This window comes from Triticum urartu, chromosome 4, assembly GCF_003073215.2.
Source record: "Triticum urartu cultivar G1812 chromosome 4, Tu2.1, whole genome shotgun sequence".
Lineage (NCBI taxonomy): Eukaryota > Viridiplantae > Streptophyta > Magnoliopsida > Poales > Poaceae > Triticum > Triticum urartu.
The window spans coordinates 283,730,818-283,758,367 of record NC_053025.1 but is presented as its reverse complement, the minus strand read 5'-3'; the positions used below and the strand labels follow the sequence as shown (position 1 = coordinate 283,758,367).

General features: G+C 45.9%; 1 protein-coding gene and 1 pseudogene across 1 annotated transcript; one reads left to right on the top strand and one right to left on the bottom strand.

The window, feature by feature from the left end:
* The window catches only part of LOC125554722, a 39,800-nt pseudogene extending 23,143 nt beyond the window's left edge, over nt 1-16,657 (bottom strand).
* A 336-nt stretch (nt 16,658-16,993) lies between these two features.
* On the top strand, nt 16,994-26,865 carry LOC125551493 (putative ubiquitin-like-specific protease 1B). The gene is made up of 9 exons (XM_048714750.1): nt 16,994-17,755; nt 18,159-18,238; nt 18,328-18,421; nt 18,531-18,629; nt 23,670-23,762; nt 23,842-23,961; nt 25,598-25,701; nt 26,024-26,096; nt 26,276-26,865. The coding sequence occupies exons 1-9, from the start codon at nt 17,132-17,134 to the stop codon at nt 26,336-26,338; spliced, it is 1,350 nt and encodes a 449-aa protein (XP_048570707.1). The 5' UTR covers nt 16,994-17,131; the 3' UTR covers nt 26,339-26,865.
* Nucleotides 26,866-27,550: the final 685 nt, after the last annotated feature.

Below are 27,550 nucleotides of genomic sequence, written 5' to 3'. Positions count from 1 at the left end.
CGGCCTACTGCGTTGCTGCTTGCCTCGCGCCCATGGCTGCTACTGCCGCCGGCTGCTGTTGTTGGAGCTGGCCATGGCGCTGTGTGTGTGGCCGTGAGATGTGCGTGTGTGTGCTATATGTGTGTGCGTGAGTGTGTGTTATGTGTGTGTGGCCGTGAGATGTGCGTGTGTGTGTGCTATGTGTGTGTGCGTGAGTGTGTGTTCTGTGTGTGTGTGGCCGGCTCAAATAGTAGACTAGTTTAGGGACTAATTTAGTTAGTTAGTCTAATTAGTAGTACTAGTTGATTAGTCCATTAGTAGATGACATGTGGACCCCTTGATAGTTTACAGAAAAACAAATTTTAAGAAAAGCCTAAGTCAATGACATGTGGCCCCTACACTGTTCATATGTTGACTTGTCAATATTTGACTGGGTCAACCCAACACCACTGACCCCACTAGCATACACTATGGCTAGAATAGCACTAGGTGACAAAAGTATTTTCCTATTTTATTTTCAAATTAAAAGAATTCTGTAAACTCGGAAAATCAATGAAAACTTTGCAAATTAATATAAAATAAACCGTACCTCGGATGAAAATACTTTATACATGAAAGTTGCTCAGAACGAAGAGACGATCTCGAATACGCAATCCGTTCGTCCGTCACACGTCCCTAGCATAGCATACACGCGACTTTCCCCCTCCGAATCATCTGTCCGAAAACGCGAAACACCGGGGATATTTTCCCGGATGTTTCCCCCCTTCACCGGTATCACCTCATACCGCGTTAGGTCACCTCTAGCACCGCGTATTGCCATGTTATGCTCTGTGATGCTTTGATTGCTCTATTATTTATTGTGTTCCCCTCCGTTACTTCTTCCTGGTAGACCTCGAGACCGCTGTCAGTACCCCTGTGATCGACTACATCGACGACGAACCCTTCTTGCCAGAGCAACCAGGCAAGCCCCCCCCCCCTTGATCACCAGATATCGCCTACTCTACTCTCTATACTGCTTGCATTAGAGTAGTGTAGCATGTTACTGCTTCCAATTAATCCTATCCTGATGCATAGCCTGTCCTTGCTACTACTGTTGTTACCTTTACCTGCAATCCTAATGCTTAGTATAGGATGCTAGTTTACCATCAGTGGCCCTACATTCTTGTCTGTCTGCCATGCTATACTATCGGGCCGTGATCACTTGGGAGGTGGTCACGGGTATATACTTATACATAATATATGACACTTGTGGTGATTAAAGTCGGGTCAGCTCGTAGGAGTACCCGCGAGTGATTCCGATGTTGGGGGCTGAAGGGGCAGGTGGCTCCATCCCGGTAGAGGTGGGCCTGAGTTCCCGCAGGCCCCCGACTGTTACTTTGTGGCGGAGCGACAGGGCAGGTTGAGACCACCTAGGAGAGAGGTGGGCCTGGCCCTGGTCGGCGTCCATGGTTATTTCAGAATAACACGCTTAACGAGATCTTGGTATTTGATCTGAGCCTGGCTACTGGCCTATACGCACTAACCATCTACGCGGGGACAGTTATGGGCACTCGACGTCGTGGTATCAGCCGAAGCCTTCGTGACGTCAGCGACTGAGCGGCGCGTGCCGGGTTGGACCGCGTAACGCAACTTCCTTTGTAATGGAGGTTGCTAGGTCTGCTCACCGGCCGCGTACGCAACGTGCAGGTGTGCAATGGGCGATGGGCCCAGACCCCTGCGCCATAGGATTTAGACCGGCGTGCTGACCTCTCTGTTGTGCCTAGGTAGGGCTGCGACGTGTTGATCTTCCGAGGCCGGGCATGACCCAGGAAAGTGTGTCCGGCCAAATGGGATCGAGCGTGTTGGGTTATGTGGTGCACCCCTGCAGGGAAGTTAATCTATTCGAATAGCCGTGATCTTCGGTAACAGGACAACTTGGAGTTGTACCTTGACCTTATGACAACTAGAACCGGATACTTAATAAAACACACCCTTCCAAGTGCCAGATACAACCGGTGATCGCTCTCTCACAGGGCGACGAGGGGAGGATCATCGGTTAGGATTATGCTACACGATGCTACTTGGTGAACTTACCATCTACTCTCTTCTTCTGCTGCAAGATGGAGGTTACTAGAAGCGTAGTCTTCGAAAGGACCAGCTATCCCCTTTTATTCCGGCATTCTGCAGTTCAGTCCACATATGATACCCTTATTCCATTTGATACCAATGCATACATATGTAGTGTAGCTCCTTGCTTGCGAGTACTTTGGATGAGTACTCACGATTGCTTTGCTCTCTCTTTTCCCCTTCCTACACCCGATTGTTGCGACCAGACGTTGGAGCCCAGGAGCCAGACGCCACCGTCGACGACAACTACTACTACTCGGGAGGTGCCTACTACTACGTGCAGCCCGTTGACGACGACCAGGAGTAGTTTAGGAGGATCCCAGGCAGGAGGCCTGCGCCTCTTTCGACCTGCATCCCAGTTTGTGCTAGCCTTCTTAAGGCAAACTTGTTTAACTTATGTCTATACTCAGATATTGTTGCTTCCGCTGACTCGTCTATGATCGAGCTCTTGTATTCGAGCCTTCGAGGCCCCTGGCTTGTAATATGATGCTTGTATGACTATTTATTGTAGAGTTGTGTTGTGATAACTTCCCGTGAGTCCCTGATCTTGATCGTACACGTTTGCGTGTATGATTAGTGTACGATCGAATCGGGGGCGTCACAGCCGGCGCCGTCCACCAGTAGCAGCATGAGAGGCGGGAGTGGCCGGAATTGTCCACGGCGCCAGCGGCCGAAGTAGGCGAAATCGGAGGCGCAGGTGGGCGGCGAAGGTGGGTGAACATGGGCGACAACCTTAAACGGGGCCGGCGGCGTAGCTCGAGGAGGGCGCCGGCGCAGGTCGCCTTCACGGCGGGCGGTGCAAGTGGTAAGCCGCGGCACGGGTGCAAGCGGGCGGCGGCATTGTTGTTGGTCACGGGCTGGGCCACGGTTCTGGTGTTGGTCACGGCGCAGATCCAGGCGGGCGGCGGCGCAGGTGGGTAGCCGACGATGGCTGCAAGGCGCGGGCGACGGGGGAGGAGGAAGGAAGGAGATGGACTTCTTTGTGACGTGTTTAAAACTCTGTGGGGTTTTTTGCAAAAAACAAATACACTGCCTTGTGGACAACTTTTCCCGAACGGAGGGAGTACTAGTTAAATCCGAGCTATTGGTGTGAAGCACTGATATGCCAGTACATTTGATTGTGACCTATTCTAATTTTGTACCTGAACTTTTTTTAGAAAGGGTTGGACGTCAACTTAATGTGCTAGCAGAATTTATTGTGTTGTCTGTCTGTTTGCTTTGCACAACATTCAAGATATTTCCCCGTCATTGATAAAGACGATGAACCGTTATGTACGACTTCGCTGGTTTCAACATAGCCCTCCCCGTAGCGATCCACTGCTTCCATCCTGATTGTGCCGCCTGCGTGAAATTTTTGTATGCAAGTTCAGTGTGCTATGATGTTCTATATGATTGTGTCAACTATATAAGTTTTTACTGAGCATAAACAATGCATATGGCTGAAAGATGTATTTACGAGCATCGACCGATGGGTCTCTCTCTCTCTCACACACACACACACGCGCGCGCGCAGACGCACAAGTGGGACCCGTTGAATTATTTATTTGCTCATGACAACTTTTAATTAGGTTCTACTGTAATCTAACTTTTTTCTTAAGTTATTAATTGAGCTCAGTGACTTCAAAAAGTTGTACAGAAGCCTTGTTTGGGCCTTTCCGGCGTCGCTGAATGTGGGCTGAGTAACCATATTAGGTTGTACTGTACAACACACACCTTTTTTTTCAACATCAGCAATGCAACTGGGCCGACAGTTGTACACAATATCCGGGTCAACTTGTTATTCTCCGCCCCGCTGGGCTGCAAACTTTCCTAGGAGGTATGCATTTAGGCTTAACAAGAAAATGGACTTTAAGAAATAATAAATGGGATGTAATTATAATAACTAGACAATTACTATGCACCAAACACGTAATTAGTTTGAAAAATATATTATTTTTGGAATTTGAAAATTTTAATTTCATTACTTGTTGCGCGCGTAATATTTCGTTGGATTTTAACATAATACAACTTTATTTTGAAATTATATTTGACCTGACTAGAAATTTCGGATAAAAATATTTCGGATCCCATCAAAATGTGGGATTTTTTTTTGAATTCTGTTTTGAGCAGTTGTTTGAAATTATTAATCGTTGTCCTAGCTAGAAGTTGGGCTGTACTTTTAACAAACTGTAAATGGGCTGTAGTAAATTCTATTAGAATTAAAAAATGGGCTGTACATTCTTACAAATCGCAAATGGGCTATATGTTCTTTGCCAAATCCGAGCTGTGCGCCTACTAAGTTGACGCGTACCAAGGGCTTTGTTAACTTAGTCAATATAAACGATTCTAACTGCAGGGATCGTACGATGTCCATCCAACGGCCTTAGTGCTTTTTCAACCTCTGATCTTCTTGCTCCAGCCGCCCAAAGTAGCGCCGGTCGTGTCGCGTGCTCCTGCCTCTCGTGGCCGGTTGTGATGCCGCAGAGGCCTCACCGCCCCGTACTACTCCCACCGCTGGCCAGGCCATCCCTCTACTCACCCACATCCCTTGTTATTCTGCGGCGATGGCAACCTCACACCACAGCCGAACCAGTGAACCCTCGTACTCCTCTCCATGCGGGCTTCCACTACTGCGTCTTCCCCGGCTCCGCGTCGTCCCCTTCCTAGGCCTCGCCGTCGTCCAGACCACCGCCCTGGTGCTCTCGACGCGGCGTGGTCAACGTGGTCAATGACCGACTTCCATCGGAAGAGTACTGTACGTGGAGAGGCTGACAGCTGGGTCCAGGCGGCCGCAAGGAAGTGCCTCCTTATTACGCACAAAATAATTATTCCTCCACCTGACAGCAGGGACCCACTGGACGGGCCACCTTATTTCACGAAAAAACATTTCCCCCCTGACTGCTGGGACCCACCGGACGGGCCAGCGTATTTCGCGAAAAAAAACGTTCCCCCCGCTGTCAGCTCGGACCCACCGGAAGTGTCTCCTTATTACGCACAAAAATGAATACTCCCCCTGCTAGCTGGGACCCACCATGGTGGGAGGCTGACTTGTGGGCCTACTAAGTTGACTAGGACGGGGGCCTTTGTCAACTTTAGTCAATATGAACGATGCTAGCTCCAGTGACCGTACGATGTCCATCCAATGGCCGTAGTGCTTCTTCAACCTCTGGTCTTCTTGCTCCAGCCGCCCAAAGCAGCGCTGGTCGTATCGCATGCTCCTGCCTCCCGTGGCCGGCTGTGCTACCGCGGAGGCCTCACCGCCCACTACTATTCCCACCGCTGGTCAGGCCCTGTGGCGACGACAGCCTCACACCGCAGTCGAACCAGTGAACCCTCGTACTCCTCTCCGCGCGGGCTTCCACTGTCGCGTCTTCCCCGGCTCCTCGTCGTCCCCTTCCTAGGCCTCGCCGTCGTCCACCGCCCTGGTGCTCTTGGCGCGGCGTGGTCAATGTGGTCAAGGAACGACTTCCATTGGACGTGGACTGTACGTGGAGAGGCTGACAGCTGGGTCCACGGCCGCAGCAAGGAAGTGCCTCCTTATTAAGCGGAAAATAATGATTCCTCCACCTGACAGCTGGGACCCACCAGACGGACCATTGTATTTCATGAAAAAAATGTTTCCCCCTGACTGCTGGGACCCACCAGCTACATCTTCGCACGCAAGGAAGTACGTCCGGGCAAAAAAAACGATTCACCCCCCTGACTGCTGGGACCCACCAGCTACATCTTCGCAGGAAAGGAAGTGCCTGACAGTCAGGACCCACCTAGTCGAAGCGTACGTAGCGTTGTCATTCTGGTCGTGAACGTGTACGTACATATATACTGGTGGATGTAGAGGCACGCACGTGTCGTAGTAGAGGTGCGTACATGTCGTAGTAGAGGTGCGCACGTAGCATGTACACGTATGTACAGCGGCCAGGGTGCAAGAAAGAAAATACGGCCACGTATGTGTACATACATGCGGGGGCTCGAATGCCTACTCGCGCATACGTACGGCCAGGGCTCGTGTACATGGCTGGGTCGGAACGAAGAAATAGCGTCGTCGTCGTGTTCATGGGGAGGCAACGAAATGCGTCGTGTTCATGGGGAGGCAACGGAATGCGTCGTGTTCATCGGGAGGCAACGGAACACATGGGAGCCAACCGGCTGGGTCGGAACAGAATGCGTGGTCGTATTCATCGGGAGGGCTTGGACGGAACAGGCGATGGAAACGAGACCTGGCATACCACACAACGGAGGAAACTGACCTCCTACGTTCGGAACGGGTCCTGTTGATCAGGAAGGGTCTGGCGTACCGCAAAACGGAGGAAATGGACCTCCTACGGTCGAAACGGGGGTCCTGTTGATCGGGAGGGGTGTGGCGTACCGCAAAACGACCGAAACGGACTTGTGTTGGAGCGCTACGGTCGAAACGGGGGTCCTGTTCATCGGGAGGGGTGTGGCGTACCGCAAAACGGGACTCCACGGGATACTATTCATCTCCACTGTTGACCTCCTCCAACCTCCACGGGCTACCGTCGACCTCCTCCAGCCTCCACGGGCTCCTATTCATCCAGCCTCCACCGCGCGCTACTCCACCGGCTACTGTTTAACCACTCCTCCACGGGCACCCCTCCACCGTCTACTGTTCATCCAACCCTCCACACCACGGGGTCCTGTTCAACCACCCCTCCACGGGCACACCTCCACCGTCTACTGTTCATCCAGCCCTCCACCACACCACGGGGTCCTGTTCATCCAGAGGCAATGCCACCGCTCACTGTTCATCCAACCCCCACCCCCCGCAACGCTCACTGTTCATCCCAGAGGCAGCATCGATCGGCTTCAGTTAGCAGCAGTAGAGAAGGAATCGCTCGATCGGGTTCAGTTAGCATCCATCGATCGATCGCTCGGGTTCAATAACGCGTATCCTGCAGTGCAATCGCTCGGGTTCAGTTATAGCCCAATGCCTCGCTCGGGTTCAGTTAGAGCCAACGCCTCGCACACACGCGTGAACGTGTACGAGAGAAACGCGCATCGCTCGGCCCCCGACCTCCCACCGTAACCGGGAACTCCCCGAAATTTTCCTCCCCCTCGCTTCTACCACGGTTTTTTCCATCATGGATGGCCCAAAGAATGTCATGCAGCTGCGTCTCCGGCCCGCCCAGGATGAAGAGCCCATTTTCTGTCATGATTTTTTGTCATAGAAGTAGGAGCCCACCACATCTATGATGATACCGGGTTTTGTCACAATTATCGTCATAGAAGTGTCATATGTATGACAGAAAAAATTCGTTCGGCCCAAAATGTCACGGATGTGTCTTTTTTTGTAGTGATTTCGAAAGGATTTAGTATGTTAGCTGCAACAACATCTATGGATTCGATCAATCACCTGAATGATGCCAGCGTGGTTGCCGCGCGGGTGATCCGTCGCCCCGGCGAGCCAAGTGCCGGCCCACTGGGAGCCGTCAGACATCCATGTCGCCTTCACAGCCCCAGTCTCTGCCAACGGAGCTGCTCCCAACGCGCCACCGGTAGCCACGACCTCCTCTTGAAGGTGCCTTCTTGCTCGCAGCTCCTCGCCGGCATTGTACGCGTCGGAGCACCGTCGGATCGCCTCCGTCAGTGAGTTGACCTGCACCTTGAACTCATCGTACTCCCGCTTCACCTTCCAACTCTCGCGGATGAAGTCCAGCCGCACCTTGTTCTTGAGGAAATCCCGCTTCTGGCCGAAGTATGACTCCGGGCAGCGCGGCTCGACGTCGTGCTTCCGGCAGAACGACACCCACGTGCGCGCGAAGCTGGCGGTCTCGGCGAGCGCCTCGAAGGTGAGGAGCGCGCCGTCGTCGTCGGAGAGGTAGTAGGCGAGCTTCTCGACCGGGTAGTCGGCGGCGAGGATGGAGAGGATGGTGTTCGCGGTGACAAGCGGTGGCTCCTTCTCCGGGTCAGCGGTGGAGATGAAAACGTCGATGCCGGGGAGGTCGGAGCAGCCCTTGGGGTTGCGTGCGGTGGGCAACTTGAAGCGGTTGGCGAGGACGTCGAGGTCGTAGGAGCGGTTGACAGGGCAAAGCTTGGGGAGGCTGTCGAGCAGCCATGAGAAGCGTGAACCACACCTCGCACGTCACCGACAGCGCCCACAGCCACATGGCGTCCGGGTTCGGGTGCCGGATGCGCCACGCCAGGAAGAACCCCAACGCCACCAGCCGGATGGCGATCAGCATCCTGCACAGGGCAGAGGAAGATGCGACGAGTCAAGGAGCTGCGAGCCTGCGAGGGAACCAAAATTGCTCGTACAAGGAATTGGTACCTGTATGGGCTGAGGATGGCCTGAGAGACACTGGTCTTCCTCATCAGGGGCCGGCAGCAGCGGGCACCAAAGTTGGGCGGCTCCTCGATGCCGACGAATCTGGAGGTGGCCCCAGTGCTGTTGCCGCCACCGCCGTGCTCGTTCTTGGGCCATAGAGCGTTGCCGTAGCTGTAGGTGCCCTTGGTCTCGAAGAGCCACTGGGCGTGGTGAAAACCCCATGATGAAAACCCCATCTTGTTATCCTCGATGGCAACAATACAATACGTGCCTTGCTGCCCCTACTGTCACTGGGAAAGTACACCGCAAGATTGAACCCAAAGCTAAGCACTTCTCCCATTGCAAGAAAGATCAATCTAGTAGGCCAAACCAAACTGATAATTCAAAAAGACTTGCAAAGATAATCAATCATACATAAAAGAATTCAGAGAAGATTCAAATATTGTTCATAGATAGACTTGATCATAAACCCACAATTCATCGGTCTCAACAAACACACCACAAAAAGAAGATTACATCAAATAGATCTTCACAAGAGAGGGGGAGAACATTGTATTGAGATCCAAAAAGAGAGAAGAAGCCATCTAGCTAATAACTATGGACCCGTAGGTCTGAGGTAAAATACTCACACTTCATCGGAGGGGCTATGGTGATGATGTAGAAGCCCTCTGTGATGGATACCCCCTCCGGCGGAGCTCCGGAATAGGCCCCAAGATGGGATCTTGTGGATACAGAAAGTTGCGGCGGTGGAATTAGGGTTTTGGCTCCGTATTTGATCGTTTGGGGGTACGTAGGTATATATAGGAGGAAGGAGTACGTCGGTGGAGCAACAGGGGGGCACAAGGGTGGAGGGCGCGCCTGGGGGGTAGGCGCGCACCCTACCTCGTGGCCTCCTCCTTTGTTTCTTGACGTAGGGTCCAAGTCTCCTGGATCATTTCGGTGAGAAAATCACGTTCCCGAAGGTTTCATTCCGTTTGGACTCCGTTTGATATTCCTTTTCTTCGAAACCCTAAAATAGGCAAAAAAACAGCAATTCTGGGTTGGGCCTCCGGTTAATAGGTTAGTCCCAAAAATAATATAAAAGTGGATAATAAAGCCCAATAATGTCCAAAACAGTAGATAATATAGCATGGAGCAATCAAGAATTATAGATACGTTGGAGACGTATCAAGCATCCCCAAGCTTAATTCCTGCTCATCCTCGAGTAGGTAAATGATAAAAACAGAATTTTTGATGCGGAGTGCTACTTGGCATAATTTTAATGTAATTCTTCTTAATTGTGGTATGAATATTCAGATCCAAAAGATTCAAGATAAAAGTTTAATATTGACATAATAATAATAATACTTCAAGCATACTAACAAAGCAATCATGTCTTCTCAAAATAACATGGCCAAAGAAAGTTATCCCTACAAAATCATATAGTCTGGCTATGCCCTATCTTCATCACACAAAGTATTTAAATCATGCACAACCCCGATGACAAGCCAAGCAATTGTTTCATACTTTTGACATTCTCAAACTTTTTTAATCTTCACGCAATACATGAGCGTGAGCCATGGATATAGCACTATAAGTGGAATAGAATGGTGGTTGTGGAGAAGACAAAAAGGGAGAAGATAGTCTCACATCAACTAGGCGTATCAACGGGCTATGGAGATGCCCATCAATAGATATCAATGTGAGTGAGTAGGGATTGCCATGCAACTGATGCACTAGAGCTATAAGTATATGAAAGCTCAACAAAAAAAACTAAGTGGGTGTGCATCCAACTTTCTTTCTCATGAAGACCTAGGGCATTTTGAGGAACCCCGTCATTGGAATATACAAGCCAAGTTCTATAATGAAAAATTCCCACTAGTATATGAAAGTGATAACATAGGAGACTCTCTATCATGAATATCATGGTGCTACTTTGAAGCACAAGTGTGGTAAAAGGATAGTAACATTGTTCGTTCTCTCTTTTCTCTCATTTTTTTATTTGGGCCTTTTTCTCTTTTTTTATGGCCTCTTTTCTTTCTTTTTCTTTCTTTTTTTCATCCGGAGTCTCATCCCGACTTGTGGGGGAATCACAGTCTCCATCATCTTTTCCTCACTGGGACAATGCTCTAATAATGATGATCATCACACTTTTATTTTCTTACAACTCAACAATTACAACTCGATACTTAGAGCAAAATATGACTCTATATGAATGCCTCCGGCAGTGTACCAGGATATGCAATGAATCAAGAGTGACATGTATGAAAGAATTATGAATGATGGCTTTGCCACAAATACGATGTCAACTACATGATCATGCTAAGCAATATGACAATGATGGAGTGTGTCATAATAAACAGAATGGTGGAAAGTTGCATGGCAATATATCTCGGAATGGCTATGGAAATGCCATAATAGGTAGGTATGTGTCTGTTTCGAGGAGGGTATATGGTGGGTGTATGATACTGACGAAAGGTGCGCGGTATTAGAGAGGCTAGTGATGGTGGAAGGAAGAAAAGTGCATATAATCCATGGACTCGACATTAGTCATAAAGAACTCATATACTTATTGCAAAGATCTACAAGTTATAAAAGCAAAGTATTACGCGCATGCTCCTAGGGGGATAGATTGGTAGGAAAAGACCATCACTCGTCCCTGACCGCCACTCATAAGGAAGACAATCAAAAAATAAATCATGCTCCGACTTCATCACATAACGGTTCACCATACGCGCATGCTACGGGAGTCACAAACCTTAACACAAGTATTTCTCAAATTCACAACTACTCAACTAGCATAACTTTAATACCACCATCTTCATATCTCAAAACAATTATCAAGCATCAAACTTCTCATAGCATTCAACACACTCATAAGAAAGTTTTTACTATTCTTGAATACCAAGAATATTAGGATTATTTAAGCAAATTACCATGCTATTTAAGACTCTCAAAGTAATCTAAGTGAAGCATGAAAGATCAATAGTTTCTATAAAACAAATCCACCACCGTGCTCTAAAAGATATAAGTGAAGTACTAGATCAAAACTATATAACTCAAATGATATAAGCGAAGCACATAGAGTATTCTAACAAATTCCAAATCATGTATGGCTCTCTCAAAAGGTGTGTACAGCAATGATGATTGTGGTAAACTAGAAAGCAAAGACTCAAATCGTACAAGACGCTCCAAGCAAAACACATATCATGTGGTGAATAAAAATATAGCTCCAAGTAAAGTTACCGATAGAAGTAGACGAAAGAGGGGATGCCTTCCGGGGCATCCCCAAGCTTTGGCTTTTAGGTGTCCTTATATTATCTTGGGGGTGCCATGGGCATCCCCAAGCTTAGGCTCTTGCCACTCCTTGTTCCATAATCCATCAAATCTTTACCCAAAACTTGAAAACCTCACAACACAAAACTTAAAGTAAAAAATCTCGCAAGCTCCGTTAGCGAAAAAAACAAAACACCACTTCAAGGTACTGTAATGAACTCATTCTTTATTTATATTGGTGTTAAACCTACTATATTCCAACTTCTCTATGGTTTATAAACTATTTTACTAGCCATAGATTCATCAAAATAAGCAAACAACACACGAAAAACAGAATCTGTCAAAAACAGAACAGTCTGTAGTAATCTGTAGCTAGCGCAAGATCTGGAACCCCAAAAATTATAAAATAAATTTCTGGACGTGAGGAATTTATCTATTAATCATATGCAAAAATAATTAACTAAATAGCACTTTCCAAATAAAAATGGCAGCAGTTCTCGTGAGCTCTAAAGTTTCTGTTTTTTACAACAAGATTAAGAAGACTTTCCCCAAGTCTTTCCAACGGTTATACTTGGCACATACACTAATTAAACACAAAAAAACACAACCTAGACAGAGGCTAGATAAATTATTTATTGCTAAACAGGAGAAAAACAAGGAATAAAAATAAAATTGGGTTAATGCCCCTAGCTAGGCATAAAAAGCAAAGATAAATCTAGGTATTGCCATCTTTGGTAGGCAATCCATAAGTGGCTCTCATAATAGATTCATAAGGTAATTTAATTTTCTTTCTAGGAAAGTGTTCCATGCCTTTCCTTAACAGAAATTGAAATCTAATATTCCCTTCCTTCATATCAATAATTGCACCAATTGTTCTAAGGAAAGGTCTACCAAGAATAATAGGATATGAAGGATTGCAATCTATGTCAAGAACAATAAAATCTATGGGTACATAATTCCAATTTGAAATAATAAGAACATCATTAATTCTTTCCATAGGTTTCTTAATAGTGGAATCCGCAAGGTTCAAGTTTAGAGAGCAATCATCAAAATTACGGAAACCTAACAAATCACACACAGTCTTTGGAATCGTGGAAACACTAGCACCCAAATCACATAAAGCATAGAACTCATGTTCTTTAATCTTAATTTTAATAGTTGTTTCCCACTCATCATAAAGTTTTCTAGGGATAGAAACTTCCAATTCAAGTTTTTCTTCATAAGATTGCATCAAGGCATCAACGATATGTTTAGTGAACGCTTTATTTTGACTATAAGCATGAGGAGAATTTAGCATGGATTGCAACAAGGAAATACAATCAATCAAAGAGAAATTTTCATAATTAAATTTCTTGAAATCCAAAATAGTGGGTTTAGCAACATCTAGGGTTTTAATTTCTTCGATCCCACTTTTATCAATTTTAGCATCAAGATCTAAAAACTCCGAATTCTTGGAACGCCTTCTAGGTAAAGGTGAATCATATTCAGTCCCATCATTATTAAGATTCATATTGCAAAACAAAGATTTAATAGGGGACACATCAATAATTTTTAGATCTTCATCTTTATTTTCATATGAACTAAAAGAACACGCTCTTATAAAGGCATCTTTCTTAGCACGCATCCTAGCGGTTCTTTCTTTGCAATCATCAATGTAAATTCTCATGGCTTTGAGAGACTCATTGATATCGTGCTTAGATGGAATAGATCTAAATTTCAAAGAATCAACATCAAGAGAAATTCTATCAACATTCCTAGCCAACTCATCAATCTTAAGCAAATTTTTTAATCAAAGCATTGAAATTCTTTTGCGAAGTAATAAATTCTTTAATATTAGATTCAAAATCAGAGGGAATCTTATTATAATTTCCATAAGAATTGTTGTAGGAATTACCATAATTATTAGAGGGATTACTAGGATAAGGCCTAGGATTAAAATTTCCTCTACACGCGTTGTTACCAAAATTGTTCCTACCAACAAAATTCACATCCATAGATTCATTATTATTCGCAATCAAAGTAGACAAGGGCATATCATTAGGATCAGAAGAAACACTTTTACTAGCAAATAATTTCATAAGTTCATCCATCTTTCCACTCAAAACATTATTTTCTTCTATCGCATGCACCTTTTTATTAGTAGATCTTTCAGTATGACATTGAGAATAATTAACCATAATATTATCTAGGAGTTTAGTAGCTTCTCCTAAAGTGATTTCCATAAAAGTGCCTCCCGCGGCCGAATCTAAAAGGTTTCTAGAAGCAAAATTCAATCCGGCATAAATTTTTTGTATAATCATCCACAAATTTAAACCATGAGTAGGGCAATTATGTATCATTAATTTCATCCTCTCCCAAGCTTGTGCAACATGTTCATGATCAAGTTGCTTAAAATTCATAATATCGTTTCTAAGGGAGATGATCTTAGAGGGAGGAAAATACTTAGAGATAAAAGCATCTTTGGACTTATTCCATGAATCAATACTATTTTTAGGCAAAGATGAAAACCAAGCTTTAGCACGATCTCTAAGCGAAAAAGGAAATAGCTTCAATTTAACAATATAGTTATCCACATCTTTCTTCTTTTGCATATCACACAAATCAACGAAGCTATTTAGATGGGTAGCGGCATCTTCACTAGAAAGGCCGGAAAACGGATCTTTCATGACAAGATTCAGCAAGGCAGCATTAATTTCACAAGATTCAGCATCGGTAAGAGGAGCAATCGGAGTGCTAATAAAATCATTGTTGTTGGTATTGGTAAAGTCACATAATTTAGTGTTATCTTAAGCCATCGAGACAAGCAAGCAATCCAACACACAAGCAAACAAAAAGTAAGAGGGCAAAAAGAGGCAAATAGAGAAAGAGAGGGAGGATAGAGAGAGAGGGCGAATAAAACGGCAAGGGTGAAGTGGGGGAGAGGAAAACGAGAGGCAAATGGCAAATAATGTAATGCGGGAGATAAGGATTGTGATGGGTACTTGGTATATTGACTTTTGCGTAGACTCCCCGCCAATGGCGCCCGAAATCCTTCTTGCTACCTCTTGAGCACTGCGTTGGTTTTCCCCGAAGAGGAAGGGATGATGCAGTAAAGTAGCGTAAGTATTTCCCTCAGTTTTTGAGAACCAAGGTATCAATCCAGTAGGAGGCTACGCGCGAGTCCCTTGCACCTGCACAAAACAAATAAATCTTCGCAACCAACGCGATAAGGGGTTGTCAATCCCTACACGGCCACTTTATGAGAGTGAGATCTGATAGATATGATAAGATAATATTTTTGGTATTTTTATGATAAAGATGCAAAGTAAAATAAAATCAAAGTAAAAAGCAAAGGAAATTACTAAGTATTGGAAGATTAATATGATGAAGATAGACCTGGGGGCCATAGGTTTCACTAGTGGCTTCTCTCAAGAGCATAGGTATTTACGGTGGGTGAACAAATTACTGTTGAGCGATTGACAGAATTGAGCATAGTTATGAGAATATCTAGGTATGATCACGTATATAGGCATCACGTCCGAGACAAGTAGACCGACTCTTGCCTGCATCTACTACTATTACTCCACTCATCGACCGCTATCCAGCATGCATCTAGAGTATTAAGTTCATGAAAACAGAGTAACGCCTTAAGCAAGATGACATGATGTAAAGGGATAAACTCATGCAATATGATGAAAACCCCATCTTGTTATCCTCGATGGCAACAATACAATACGTGCCTTGCTGCCCCTACTGTCACTGGGAAAGTACACCGCAAGATTGAACCCAAAGCTAAGCACTTCTCCCATTGCAAGAAAGATCAATCTAGTAGGCCAAACCAAACTGATAATTCGAAAAGACTTGCAAAGATAACCAATCATACATAAAAGAATTCAGAGAATATTCAAATATTGTTCATAGATAGACTTGATCATAAACCCACAATTCATCGGTCTCAACAAACACACCGCAAAAAAAAGATTACATCGAATAGATCTCCACAAGAGAGGGGGAGAACATTGTATTGAGATCCAAAAAGAGAGAAGAAGCCATCTAGCTAATAACTATGGACCCCTAGGTCTGAGGTAAAATATTCACACTTCATCGGAGGGGCTATGGTGATGAAGTACAAGCCCTCTGTGATGGATACCCCCTCCGGCGGAGCTCCGGAACAGGCCCCAAGATGGGATCTCGTGGATTCAGAAAGTTGCAGCGGTGGAATTAGGGTTTTGGCTCCGTATCTGATCGTTTGGGGGTACGTAGGTATATATAGGAGGAAGGAGTACGTCGGTGGAGCAACAGGGGGGCACGAGGGTGGAGGGTGCGCCTGGGGGGTAGGCGCGCACCCTACCTCGTGGCCTCCTCCTTTGTTTCTTGACGTAGGGTCCAAGTCTCCTGGATCATGTTCGGTGAGAAAATCACGTTCCCGAAGGTTTCATTCCGTTTGGACTCCGTTTGATATTCCTTTTCTTCGAAACCCTAAAATAGGCAAAAAACAGCAATTCTGGGTTGGGCCTCCGGTTAATAGGTTAGTCCCAAAAATAATATAAAAGTGGATAATAAAGCCCAATAATGTCCAAAACAGTAGACAATATAGCATGGAGCAATTAAAAATTATAGATACGTTGGAGACGTATCAAGCACCGTCGGCGGAGTTGCTGAGCACGTGGGCGCGCGTCGCGCAGTTGAGGCCGCCGGTGAAGATGGTGCCGGAGACGTAGCTCCTCTCCGGCAGCACCTCCCCCTCCTCCTCAACTGCGGGCGCGTCCGTGGACGCGGACGCCGTGGTCCTGTCCGGCGTGGGCGGGATGTGCACGGTGTAGTGCACGAACTCGACGCTCGCGTCGGCACCGTCCCTCGACGCGTACCGGCTCCCCCCGCTCAGGCGCACCGGCGAGACCTGCATCGTCGCGGTGGAGGAGCCAAATGGAGTGTCTGGGTACGGGGCTGGTGAGCCCGGACCCCCCTCCTCACGACCCCATCCCCGGGGCTCTCGCCGCCAGCACCCTTCCCTCTCGTCGGCGACACGGTCAGCGTGACCGGCTCGCCCGCCGGCAACGACAGCCGCCGCGACATCCCTCCACCGATTCACCCCCGCCTCCTCCAAATCAGCTCAAAACTCCAGACGATCAAAGAACCAGCAGCAAGCAGGGCACTCAGTAGCTCAAACCGATTCCTCGCGCTCAAAGAAGAGAAAGAGAAGGTGGGCATGGCGTTTTTGCAAAATCACCCCGGATCGAGTAGTATTCACCCTAAGATTGACTATGTGGCGGTCAAAGCGAGCTGGCGGCCGCTGACTCGGCCAAGTCAGCGAATATAGACGAAATTGTACATACGGATCAAAGTGAACCCTGTGTGTAAGTACATGAACCGTAGTATGGGTATTTTAAAGTAATGGTACCAAAGTGTCATCCGGCTAAAGTTTTGTGAGTGAATTTTTCTCGGGCTCAAACCCCTAGCCCCCGACGAACCCAACCTAGGGTTTCCGCTTCCAGCATGCCCCGCTGCTGACCTACCACCTTCCATGGCGCTGGCATCCTTGTCCCTGCCATGAACACGGACGCACTACTCCGCTTTAATTGCCGCAAGCGCTGCCTACCGGCTGACGGTCGCCTCGACGACCACTGGCGCGGCCAGCAGCGCAAGCGCCGCGGCGTGCGCGTCCTCGTTCCCGACTGCTTCCTCGTGCCCCCGCCGGAAGCCAAATCCGCTGATTTCGACATGTGGGACTACATCTGCAGCATCCCCGACAGGCTGGGATGGGGCAACGGCCTGAGGCTGCTCAAGGGCTGGGTCCGTGCGTCGAAGGATGTGCCGCAGGATCCGTCGGATCTCACGTGTCTCACCAAGAATAGCGATGTGAAGCCAGGGCGCGTGGTGGTCGCGGGGAATTGGAAAGTAGATGACCCCGTGAAGGTCGCCTTGAAGGCAGCGGCGCCGCCTCCTCCTCGGCGGGAAAAGGTGAAACCGTATTGGAAGTATCTCCACGAGGAGACGAGACATAATGACAAGAGCTTGGGCGAGATCGACGCCCGGGTGGCTCTTCTGGAGAAGACGCTTGAGGAGCAGAGGAGGGTGGCTCTTCTGGAGAAGACGCTTGAAGAGCAGAGGAGGGTGGCTCTTCTGGAGAAGACGCTTGAGGAGCAGAGGACGCTGGCTGAGCCGCCTAAGGAGGTATGTTTTATCGGCGCCTTTTTATGTTGGTATATGCAGGGTGAGTAGGAAGATTACGTTCATGGACGATAGCTCTGTAAGGGAACCCACGTTGCAAGAGTGGACAAATTGATAAATGAGGGATATGCCAACTGGATTTGCATTAGGCTTTAGAGAAAACTAGTGTTGCCCCAATCGAAAAACATGCATTGAATTTGCGAAAGAAATGGAGAAGGCATAGCGAAATAGCGCGCAATCTGAAGGTGTCAAATCTGGTTTGCTTCATGAAGTTTTAAAAGAGGCAACCTGAGTGGTCCTCTTCTGTTTCTTTTCTCTTTAATGGGTGGCTGATTGACCTGCTTGGTCGCGACAACCTTATATTCTCCATTAACCCTTTGATTTATGTGTGTTGATCTGTCTTCAGGATCTGTCTCAATTCTTTGTACCTATAACTGCTGAAGATGAAATGGAAGTTCAGGATTGTTTGTATGGTAATGGTTCAAGGTACGTTTGATGACAATTGCATCTTGTTTGAAGCTTTCCTATATACTTCCTCTGTACAGAAATATAACATTGCCCCTTTTCTCTTACAGTAGCAAAGTCCTGGTGCTGCATGAACCGTCTAACATTGAGGTTAGCAGGGAAAAAATTCGGTGTTTGAGACCACATGGCTGGTTAAATGATGAGGTAAATATTCATCTTAAATGTACTAAACCATCTTCACTGATTGCAAACATGTAAGCTTTACACTGATATTTTCATGCGTAATGGGGAAAGTGATTCCTGTTGTTTTCAGGTCATTAATTTGTACCTTGAATTGTTAAAGGAGAGGGGAATGAGAGAACCAAAAAGGTTCTTGAAATGCCATTTCTTCAATACATTTTTTTATAAGAAGGTTAGAATACATGCACCTTGTGTTTTCTCCTATTGAATGTGCAGAGTGTCATATTAAATATTTGCATATCTTTCCTGTGTTCTATGGATTCGTTTGTTTTTGCATTTCTTCTAATCACATGCCGACTTAGGATTAGTTGCAATATGCTTGATGAGCGGTTTAGATACTGTGGTTAGTGCTCGAAGGTTGCTATGTTGTACCTTGGTTCTGGCTCAATTTATGGACATGCATTAGCTTATCACTTAGTGTATGTTCCATGCTGCTTATGCCTGTCACTTTATAAATTACTAGTAAGATGCCCGTGCTACGCAACAGAATCACAAAAGACGATGTGGAACATTATTTACTTAAATTGTACTCCCTCTGTAAAGAAATATAAGATCGTTACAGAGGGAGTAGTCAAGAGCGAGTACATTGCTAAAAAACAATAATAAAATGTACCGAGATATTGATCAAAGTGATGTTATATTGTTGATCAATACACGTCGAGCACAGTCGAACCTATGGTTTCCAACTAAAAACCCCTTCTTCTAAGCCAAACGGTTTCTTCTCCATATTCACCTTTCAGGAGGGCTTCCTGTGCTTTATCAGTCCTTGCTCTATCCTGTAGTGCATAGAGCATGTGACAAAGAAAATCTTTCCACACACACATTTGGTAATTGCAATGATAATCCAAATAAGTCTCTGTCTTCAGCTCCTCTTCGCTTAACATGTGCTTCACCCTCCAGCCCACACACCATTCTCTGCTAGAAATAGTGACATATTAAGCACGTCACTTTAACCTAACCTTTACTATCAATAATAGAAGAACGACAATGCGCCAATACCAATACTTGTCCCCATGAATCTGTGCAATGTAGGGGTGGCGGCTACTGACTGAACCTGCTAGCACATTTTCTATTCGGTCACCCTTCCATGTCATGCATCGTCATCTCTCCATGTCTGTGAGCATTATATGAAGTAGCATGCCGCCCATGGGTAAACATGATGGTGAATGGCATCTCAAACAAATTGATATTCTAGCGTTCCAAATCACTTAATTGTATCCTTGTAGCATAGAATTCTGCAATATTGCAAGTGTGTCAGTCAATACCAAATATTGCTAAAACAGTTTGCTAAGTGCATTATAGTCCCACAAACATATCACAATCAGCAATCGGCCAAGAGAAAGAACATGGAAAAAAAGGAAAACGTAATTAAAAGTACTTGATATAAAACTTGAATACATAAGAGAGTATATACAGGTTCAAACCGTATTGTATGCACATGCATAATTGGCACTGGGAAAATTATGGTACAAAAAAGCACAGAAAACACAAAAGAGATAACACACAATGTCCGTTGGTGCACTAAGATAGACTACAACGAAAATAATTTGCTACCATGGGAGATAGATGCACACGGCTGGATAGGATGACGCCTGTGGTAGACCGTACCAGCTAGTCCATCCTCCACATCTTAACCACACAAAGCACATTTGATAGGTTCTGTAATATATTTAGGCAAAAGGGGGAAATGTGCCTATAGAGGGTCCATAGTATACCTAGACAAAGGAACAAACAATTGACAACACTTGCGATGCATTTTATACGGAATGCACACTAACTGATGGAGATGTACCTATCAAACAAAGCCGACAGACATTTTATAGAACTACACAGTGACTTGCATCGTCCAGTTTTGATGTCAACTCAGCAATAAAAGTGGCATCCTTGTCTAATAGTAGTATATTCCCAAACCGATCTATATCATTGCTAAATTTTGGGGTGCCAACAAATTATTTGACCACAAAGTTATGGCAGGCATGGTATTGAGGTCAATTGCACAAATAGGCATTGCTTAACAAAGATGAAGCGGGAGTTGTTGATATGTAGAGACGTTCTTACTCTTCATCAGAAGTAGATTAGATGTTGAAGGGCAACAAAAAACATATATTCTTTCCTCTTTATGTCTAACAAAACTCCCGCTTTATAAGTCTGTGTGCTTCCTCAGTATTTCAGTTTCTGCACCTACAAAAGGGGGCTGCTAGGAATCAGCCGGCTGATCTTAGAAAAGATCAGCCGCCTTCCTAGCCGTCGATTTGCGTTGATTAGGGCCACTTGTTTCCCGAACCACGCCATCACAATACGCTCGTGTCTCCTCCGTCGCGACTGCATGTGCAACGCAGAATCCTCGCCTCCAGGCTCCAGCGCGGCACGACACGCATAGCTCCGGCGAGAACCGTAGCTACCTGACTTGCAGCATCAACTCTTGCTTGCACTAGCGCAGCGCTCAGGTTGCAGCGGCCGCGTCGCCGTATCTCAGAGCAAAACGTCAGCGAGCTCGCTACGCACTGGCAAGCTCCGGGATTGCAGCACCAGCAACTATGCTGCTGTGACCATCCCTTGAAGCATCGGCGATGCTCTGACGGCCCGGCAATGCCCCATTGCAACGCTGACGATGCTCCGGCGGCCCGGAATGCTCCATTGGAACAATCGCGAGGTTTCTTTCGGCCTAGCGAAGCTCCATTGAAGCAGCGGCGAGGTTCGTCGGCCTAGCGAAGCTCCATTGAAGCACTGGCGAGGTTCCGTCGGCCCGGCGAAGCTCCATTGAAGCACCGACGAGGTTCCGGTGGCCCGGCGAAGCTCCATTGAAGCACCGGCGAGATGTCGTCGGACCGGCGAAGCTCCATTGAAGCACCGGCGAGGTTACGTCGGCCCGACGAAGCCACATTGCAGCCGCGCGCGGAGCTCCAACGAAATCAGCCGTGCTCCATTGAAGCCGCGCACGGAGCTCCAACGACTCTGGCGGCGCTTCATTGCAGCCCCAGGCACGCTCCATTGCAGCGCCGGTGGCGAGCTGCGCGACGGGATTGAAGAGCTCCTCCATGGACGGCTGCAAAACGCGGGCGTCTGCAGCATGGTGCCCGCTGCAAAACGAAGGGGTGCAGCAGCAGCGCGCGGCGCCGGCGCAGCTTCTCAGTGCGGTGGTTGGAGGAGTTGGGCAGAGAGGTGGGAGAAGGAACGAGGCAGGAGACGAGGCGGTCTGGCTGTGTGAGAGAAAAGATAACGATAGAAACGAGTGGCTCCAGAGGAAAAGCAGTGCGTCGTGCGTGGAACCACCGCGACGCGTGGCCTCCAGCGAATCATCCGGTTGTTTTTAAACGATTTCCCCTACAAAAAGGTGGGGATATTGCTAGGAGGGTATTCATGCTAGAATGCTTATGGCGGGTTTGGAACAACTTAGTATTGTGCATAAGCCAGCTGCCTACATAAGTTAGAAGATGAAAAGTCTAATACTCCTGAATTTTTAGTTACCACCATACCAAATGTTACACCATCACGCTACAGGATACTTGCCTGTTTCTGAACTTTAACAATCTATTGTTTGAATAAACACTTAGAAACAAAAATCATAATTTGTCAGATTCCACGATCCATGACATGAGTAGTAACCACCGTCCACAGCCCATGACCATTGAAATAACATCTATGTAGAAAGAGTTCTGGATGCAATTAGTCGAATAAATCATATTTCTTACCAGCTAGCTAGGAAAGAATGTGCAAATCCAAATTATGAACTGTCTAATTATTTAACATTTGCACTAACTTGCATTTAAGGAAGAATAAACTGCTAACTGCACATCATCCACTGTTTTGGTAGTTGCTGCTCCCGTATACACATAATGCAGAGAACAAAACTGCTCTCTGTAGTTTCTTCTCAATATGCACATATTCAGAGAGAAATAATTAACTGCTCTATCTCAACTCAGCAAGAACGCACTGATGTAACTGGACGTAGAGAATACCTGGAGGGAAGTTGACGACCAGGTTGTTAATCCGACCACGTGAGTGACTCCTGCGGCAGCCTGTAGGCGATTTAGGGGCAGCGGCGGGACGAGCTGATGCTGGTATTGGGGCCAGCTCCATTGGATCCACGAGCTGTGCATCCGCATACGTGGCGGCCTGGCTAGGTGTCGGTCAACTCATGTGTAGTGGCCGTGGAGGTCTGTAGACTAACTCGAGCCAGCTGCCATATGAGCTCACCCTGGGATTGGGGTGATTTCCACCAGATCCGGCAGCTTGGCACCCTCGTATACGGAGGGCAGAAAAATCGAGCATCTCGTTTGTAGGTTTGGTGGCTTGCTCGGGACGACGGAGATAAGCTTTGGATGGGCGAGCTAGGGGCGGAGGCGCAGAAGAATGGGGCGTTGTAGGCGGCGCAGATGTGGATGGTGGCTAGATGGAGGGGGCATTGGCACACAGGTGGCCGGTGGAGGGGCCGGCGGCGGCGGCGGCGGCGGTTCTAGCCTTTTAGGTGTTGATGGATACGGAGTCGTAGGCCTAGAGGTCAGGAGGTGGGCGGCTTGAGCTGGGAAGGGATGGGGATTGGGGTTGGACGGGAAAGATCAAGCAGTTCCGTGAAAATTTGGGCAGAGTGGCGGGCATGTTTCTGCAAATGTGCCATGCCTTGCATTTGCACGCGTTAGATGGAAATCTGATGGTCTGAAATCATAGATGGCAGGTGCACCTCACACCATCATCACTAACTGAGATTTTTATGTGAGTATAGATGTGGTTCAAAAGTATCTGTTTGGCCACAAATTCTTGTAATATTATCAAGGACTCACGGCCTCGTAATATACTGTGGAAACATCTATTTTTTTAAGCTAAATTATACTTATGTCACTTTTGTGTGACCATTATAGATACATCTTTGGTCATTGATATTAGGATGTTTGAATATACCATGATTGACCTCCTGGGTTTCCTAATTTGAATTTTTTACTTGGGGCATCTGTTTGGAATACATTAGATTGCCCTCCTGAGTAGTCACAATCAGGAAAGTTTCACTTCATGCATGCCATGGACACACACATTTTTGAATGGAGAGTAGTTCTCTGTCTGCCTTATTTGGTTCCTTTTGTTGTGTTGTTACTTGATTTTGAGACCTTTCATTGGAAATTAGACTAGATATCATGCATTTCAGCCTTGATTTTCATTTGGATAAAATTGATTACCATCTAATTCAGCCCTGTTTATTTTCTGAATTCTTGCTCAGCTTGCTTGTGGAAAAACTGGATATGACTACAAATCTGTAAAAAGATGGACTACCTCCAGGAAGTTGGGTTATGAGCTCATTGAATGTGATAAAGTAAAGTGGATGCTGTGTTCTTTAATTTTCTATTGTTACTGCACGTGCTTATTTCTTATGTTCAGAATTTACTTTGCAGATCTTTGTCCCCGTACATCAAAATGTGCATTGGTGTTTGGCAATTATAAACATGAAGGCGAAGACAGTACAATATCTTGATTCTCTTGGCGGCGATGATCTTCGTGTATACGAAATGCTGGTAACTTCCTTTTTTCATATTTTTTCTTCCAGAAAAGACACCCAAAGGGCATGTTAGATCTGATAATTATCAAGGAAAACAGTAGCTAGTACAATGGAAAGACAATTGGTAACAGTAGCTAGTACAAGGGCAACAACAACAACAACAAGAAAACCTTCAGTCCCAAAGAAGTTGGGATAGGCAATTGGACGCAAAATGACCAGTAAAATAAAACTACATTGAAAATAATACTAGTCATCTTCCTTCGATAGTACTCCACCCTCCGGATATTGAAAATTGCACTGAACCGACAACAAAGGAAACAGACACCTGCAAACGCCCTCTCCATACTAGGCTTTGAAGACCACAATAGCCACTCACCGCTTGAAACGAAGAAACCGCTGAAGGAACATCGGTTGGGTCGTCACCCCACGCAGCACAGGCTTACAATTCTTCACCACGAGTCCATAGGGTTGGAGAAACCGGGCGACAAATCAAAAGAAGATGCCGAAATTGCCACACCAAGATCCAACCAACAGCTTCTCATGATTGACACACCAACTGCCAAGATCCGTAGAGAGCGAGATACGGCAACACCTACCCTCATAGGCCCTTTGTCGAACAAATCAAAAGAAGATGCCGAAGTCGCCACACCAAGATGCGACCAACAGCTTCCCTTGATTGACGCACCAACTGCCAAGATCTGAAGAGCCAATGGATATGGCAACACCTACCCTCACAGGCCCTTCGTCGGCGTCAAATTGGATGACGTCGAGGTAGGGAGAGGCTGGAAAGACCTTATTCCAATGCGCCATCATCACCACTCGCCACCACTCGGCCAATGTCACCAGGAAACCAACCTAGTAAAAAAAACCCTACTAGAACTAAGGAAAATGAAGTGGACAGGTCCTCACTCCTCTTGCCGCCGACGAGACTGCTGGATGGGCGATAAGATGGGGACCGTGGCAGCGGTGTGAAGAAGGCTTTGGATGACGGATAGGGTTGGGAGGAGGGAGTTCTGCGTTAGAACTGAATTTTTATGTACTGCCTCTATTCTTTTTTTACTTACTAGAATCCTTGTTGTCGAACTTTTTAAAGATTTCCTTGCAAAGAGAACTTTCTAAATTTGACTGTTTAGATTTATTAATTTTTAGACTAGCTATAAAATTGAATCATTAGATTTATCATTAAAAAGTATATGTTAATTCCACTAATACATCGTAATGGGAAGTTCAAAAGTAGCATGCTAAAGACTTTGAAAAGTCATACATGATGTAAAAAGAAAGCAGGGAGTTATTTTTTAGATGAAAAGGGCGAACAGCTGGCAGTAGATGAATCAAATGCACCCTGGTTCCATTCCAATTTGGGAGTGCTTATTTTTCATGAAAGTTAGTTAAATATATAAATAACATTTTTTTAGTTTAACTTAAGTAAAACTATTGGTGCACCTCTTCCAAATGTCAAATGTTAAATTAGGGGGAAACCATATGTTTATGGGCCTCTGCACATGTGCTATGCTCTGGGAGAATTCACCTGATCTTGGTTCTTTCTATCTGCTAGAAGTACTAAATAATACTATCTCCATTAGGCATTTCCGTCTAATTCTTGCTTATAAATTGAGTAATGTAATGGTGTTTCTTCTTTACTCCATATACAGGCTAGATATATTGTGGATGAAGTGAAGGACAAGAGTAATAAAGAGATTGACATAAGTTCTTGGACCAAAGAATCTATTGATCGTATTCCTTTACAAGAGAATGGGTACGTCTTGTTTACACTAATGATCATTTAATGTGTAAACTCACTATTTATGGGTAATATCCGCTTTCAGTTCCTGTAACCATAATTTGTTGAGTATTAGTATCATTTACTCCCTCTGATCCAAAATAAGTGTCACGGTTTTGAACTAGTTTTGAACTGGAGTTAGTTCAAAACTGCGTCACTTTTTATGGATCGGAGGTAGTAGTACATATGCACCATCTGTATATGTCCTTTCTTTGAAATCCATGTTTAGTTGGCTGGTCGTGCACAAAGTATGTTTTAAACTTAAAGATCAATTTTGATGAGTCTTCAATTATTTCAGGTGGGATTGTGGTATGTTTATGCTCAAGTACATTGATTTCCACAGCAGAGGAGTCGGCTTATCTTTTGGTCAGGTGAGTAAATTTGATCTGCCAAAAATTTAGCACTGGATTTGTTTCTGGGACTGTATGGAGATGCTTATTCTAGATTGATGCATACACATTGGGGCTAAAGTATAAAATGGCGGAAGCTGGTCTATCTTAAGGTGATTATATGGTATGAATGCTTATGCACATTAGTTTGTGAACTGCAGGAACACATGGAATACTTTCGGAGGAGAACAGCTAAGGAAATCTTAAGACTAAGGGCTGACTAAGTCTTCTCTTTGGAAAATAAAGACAATTAAGTTCTGCAAATATTAATTATTGGGCCATTCTCCAAAACTGTGCCTTCACTCTTGGATGTTGATGGCAAAGATAGAAAATGTCCATTCCCCTGAGAAACTGAAGAATTGTCGATCGTGACCTATAACTGCTGGCGTTGAAGGATGCCGATGCTAACAAATTTCTGTAAAGCTCTTCTATATATGGATTTGATTGGCAGGAGCAGGAAAAAGGAAAGAAATCTTGAGTAGGGTTTTGAGATTTTTTTTTGTAACTTAGAGAAGCCTAGTATTAAACCAGTGGCGTCTTCTGTTAACTCGCTTTTGTTTCAGAGTTGGAAAAATTCTTTTTCCTGTTTTGTTAGCTTTGATGGCAAAAAAATCTGAAGTTTTGGTCCGATTTCTGTATCTATTCACCGCAGTGACATTTGATCGCTCATGTAGAGTTTTGGTAATTGTAGTGGCAGCTTAGTTTTCAGACAAATAATCCCAAATAAGGCATCGTGGCCAAAATATCAGTCGTATCTTTTTGTGCTGTTTGCTCTGGAAAACCGGACTAAAACCACATAACAAACACATGCGCAATATTGTCCACGGCAGTGCCAAGTTACATGGGCACTGACACAAAAACTTGACACCCGCCTCTGAGAAGAATTATGTGTCGTAGTCATCTACTCCCTCCGTTCCGAATTACTTGTCATAGATATGGGTATATCTAGATGTATTTTAGTTCTAGATACTTTTATTTCGGCAACGAGTAATTTAGAACGGAGGGAGTAGGTGTCATCGTCATCCTCTCGAGACTCGATGACTCCGACTTTGATAGGCACGAACTAGACTCTCGATTACTTGGCAACAATTCTCACAGGAATATGATTTAGGTGGCGGTTACAACTCGATTGCATGTGTTGTGGCTAGGGTTCATGTGAAATGGGGAACGGTAGTAGGTAGCCAAGCCGCTGGGTGCCTGATCCTCTGGATGGTTCTCTCCCAGCGATGCAAGTTAAGTAGTAGGAGGAAGGAGTTGGACCGCGGTTACCCAGTCCGGCCCGCTGACTCGTGGGTTGGCAACTCGTGGACGCTTGGCCCGTGCATCGTTGGCCCCTTGAGCTCCTGTGGATGGTCCCATCTTGTCAGGGGCGCTGACATCCCCCTCTTCTTGACGTGCGGCTTGCCCCAAGCCGCCGCGTGGGGAAAACGAGCGCG

Excerpts from the sequence above, each read along its gene's own strand:
- LOC125551493 (XM_048714750.1), top strand. The coding sequence starts at position 17,132 with ATGAACACGGACGCACTACTCCGCTTTAATTGCCGCAAGCGCTGCCTA. Across the intron at positions 23,962-25,597 it reads TTCGTGTATACGAAATGCTG|GCTAGATATATTGTGGATGA; the intron begins GTAACTTCCTTT and ends CTCCATATACAG. Across the intron at positions 26,097-26,275 it reads TCGGCTTATCTTTTGGTCAG|GAACACATGGAATACTTTCG; the intron begins GTGAGTAAATTT and ends TGTGAACTGCAG.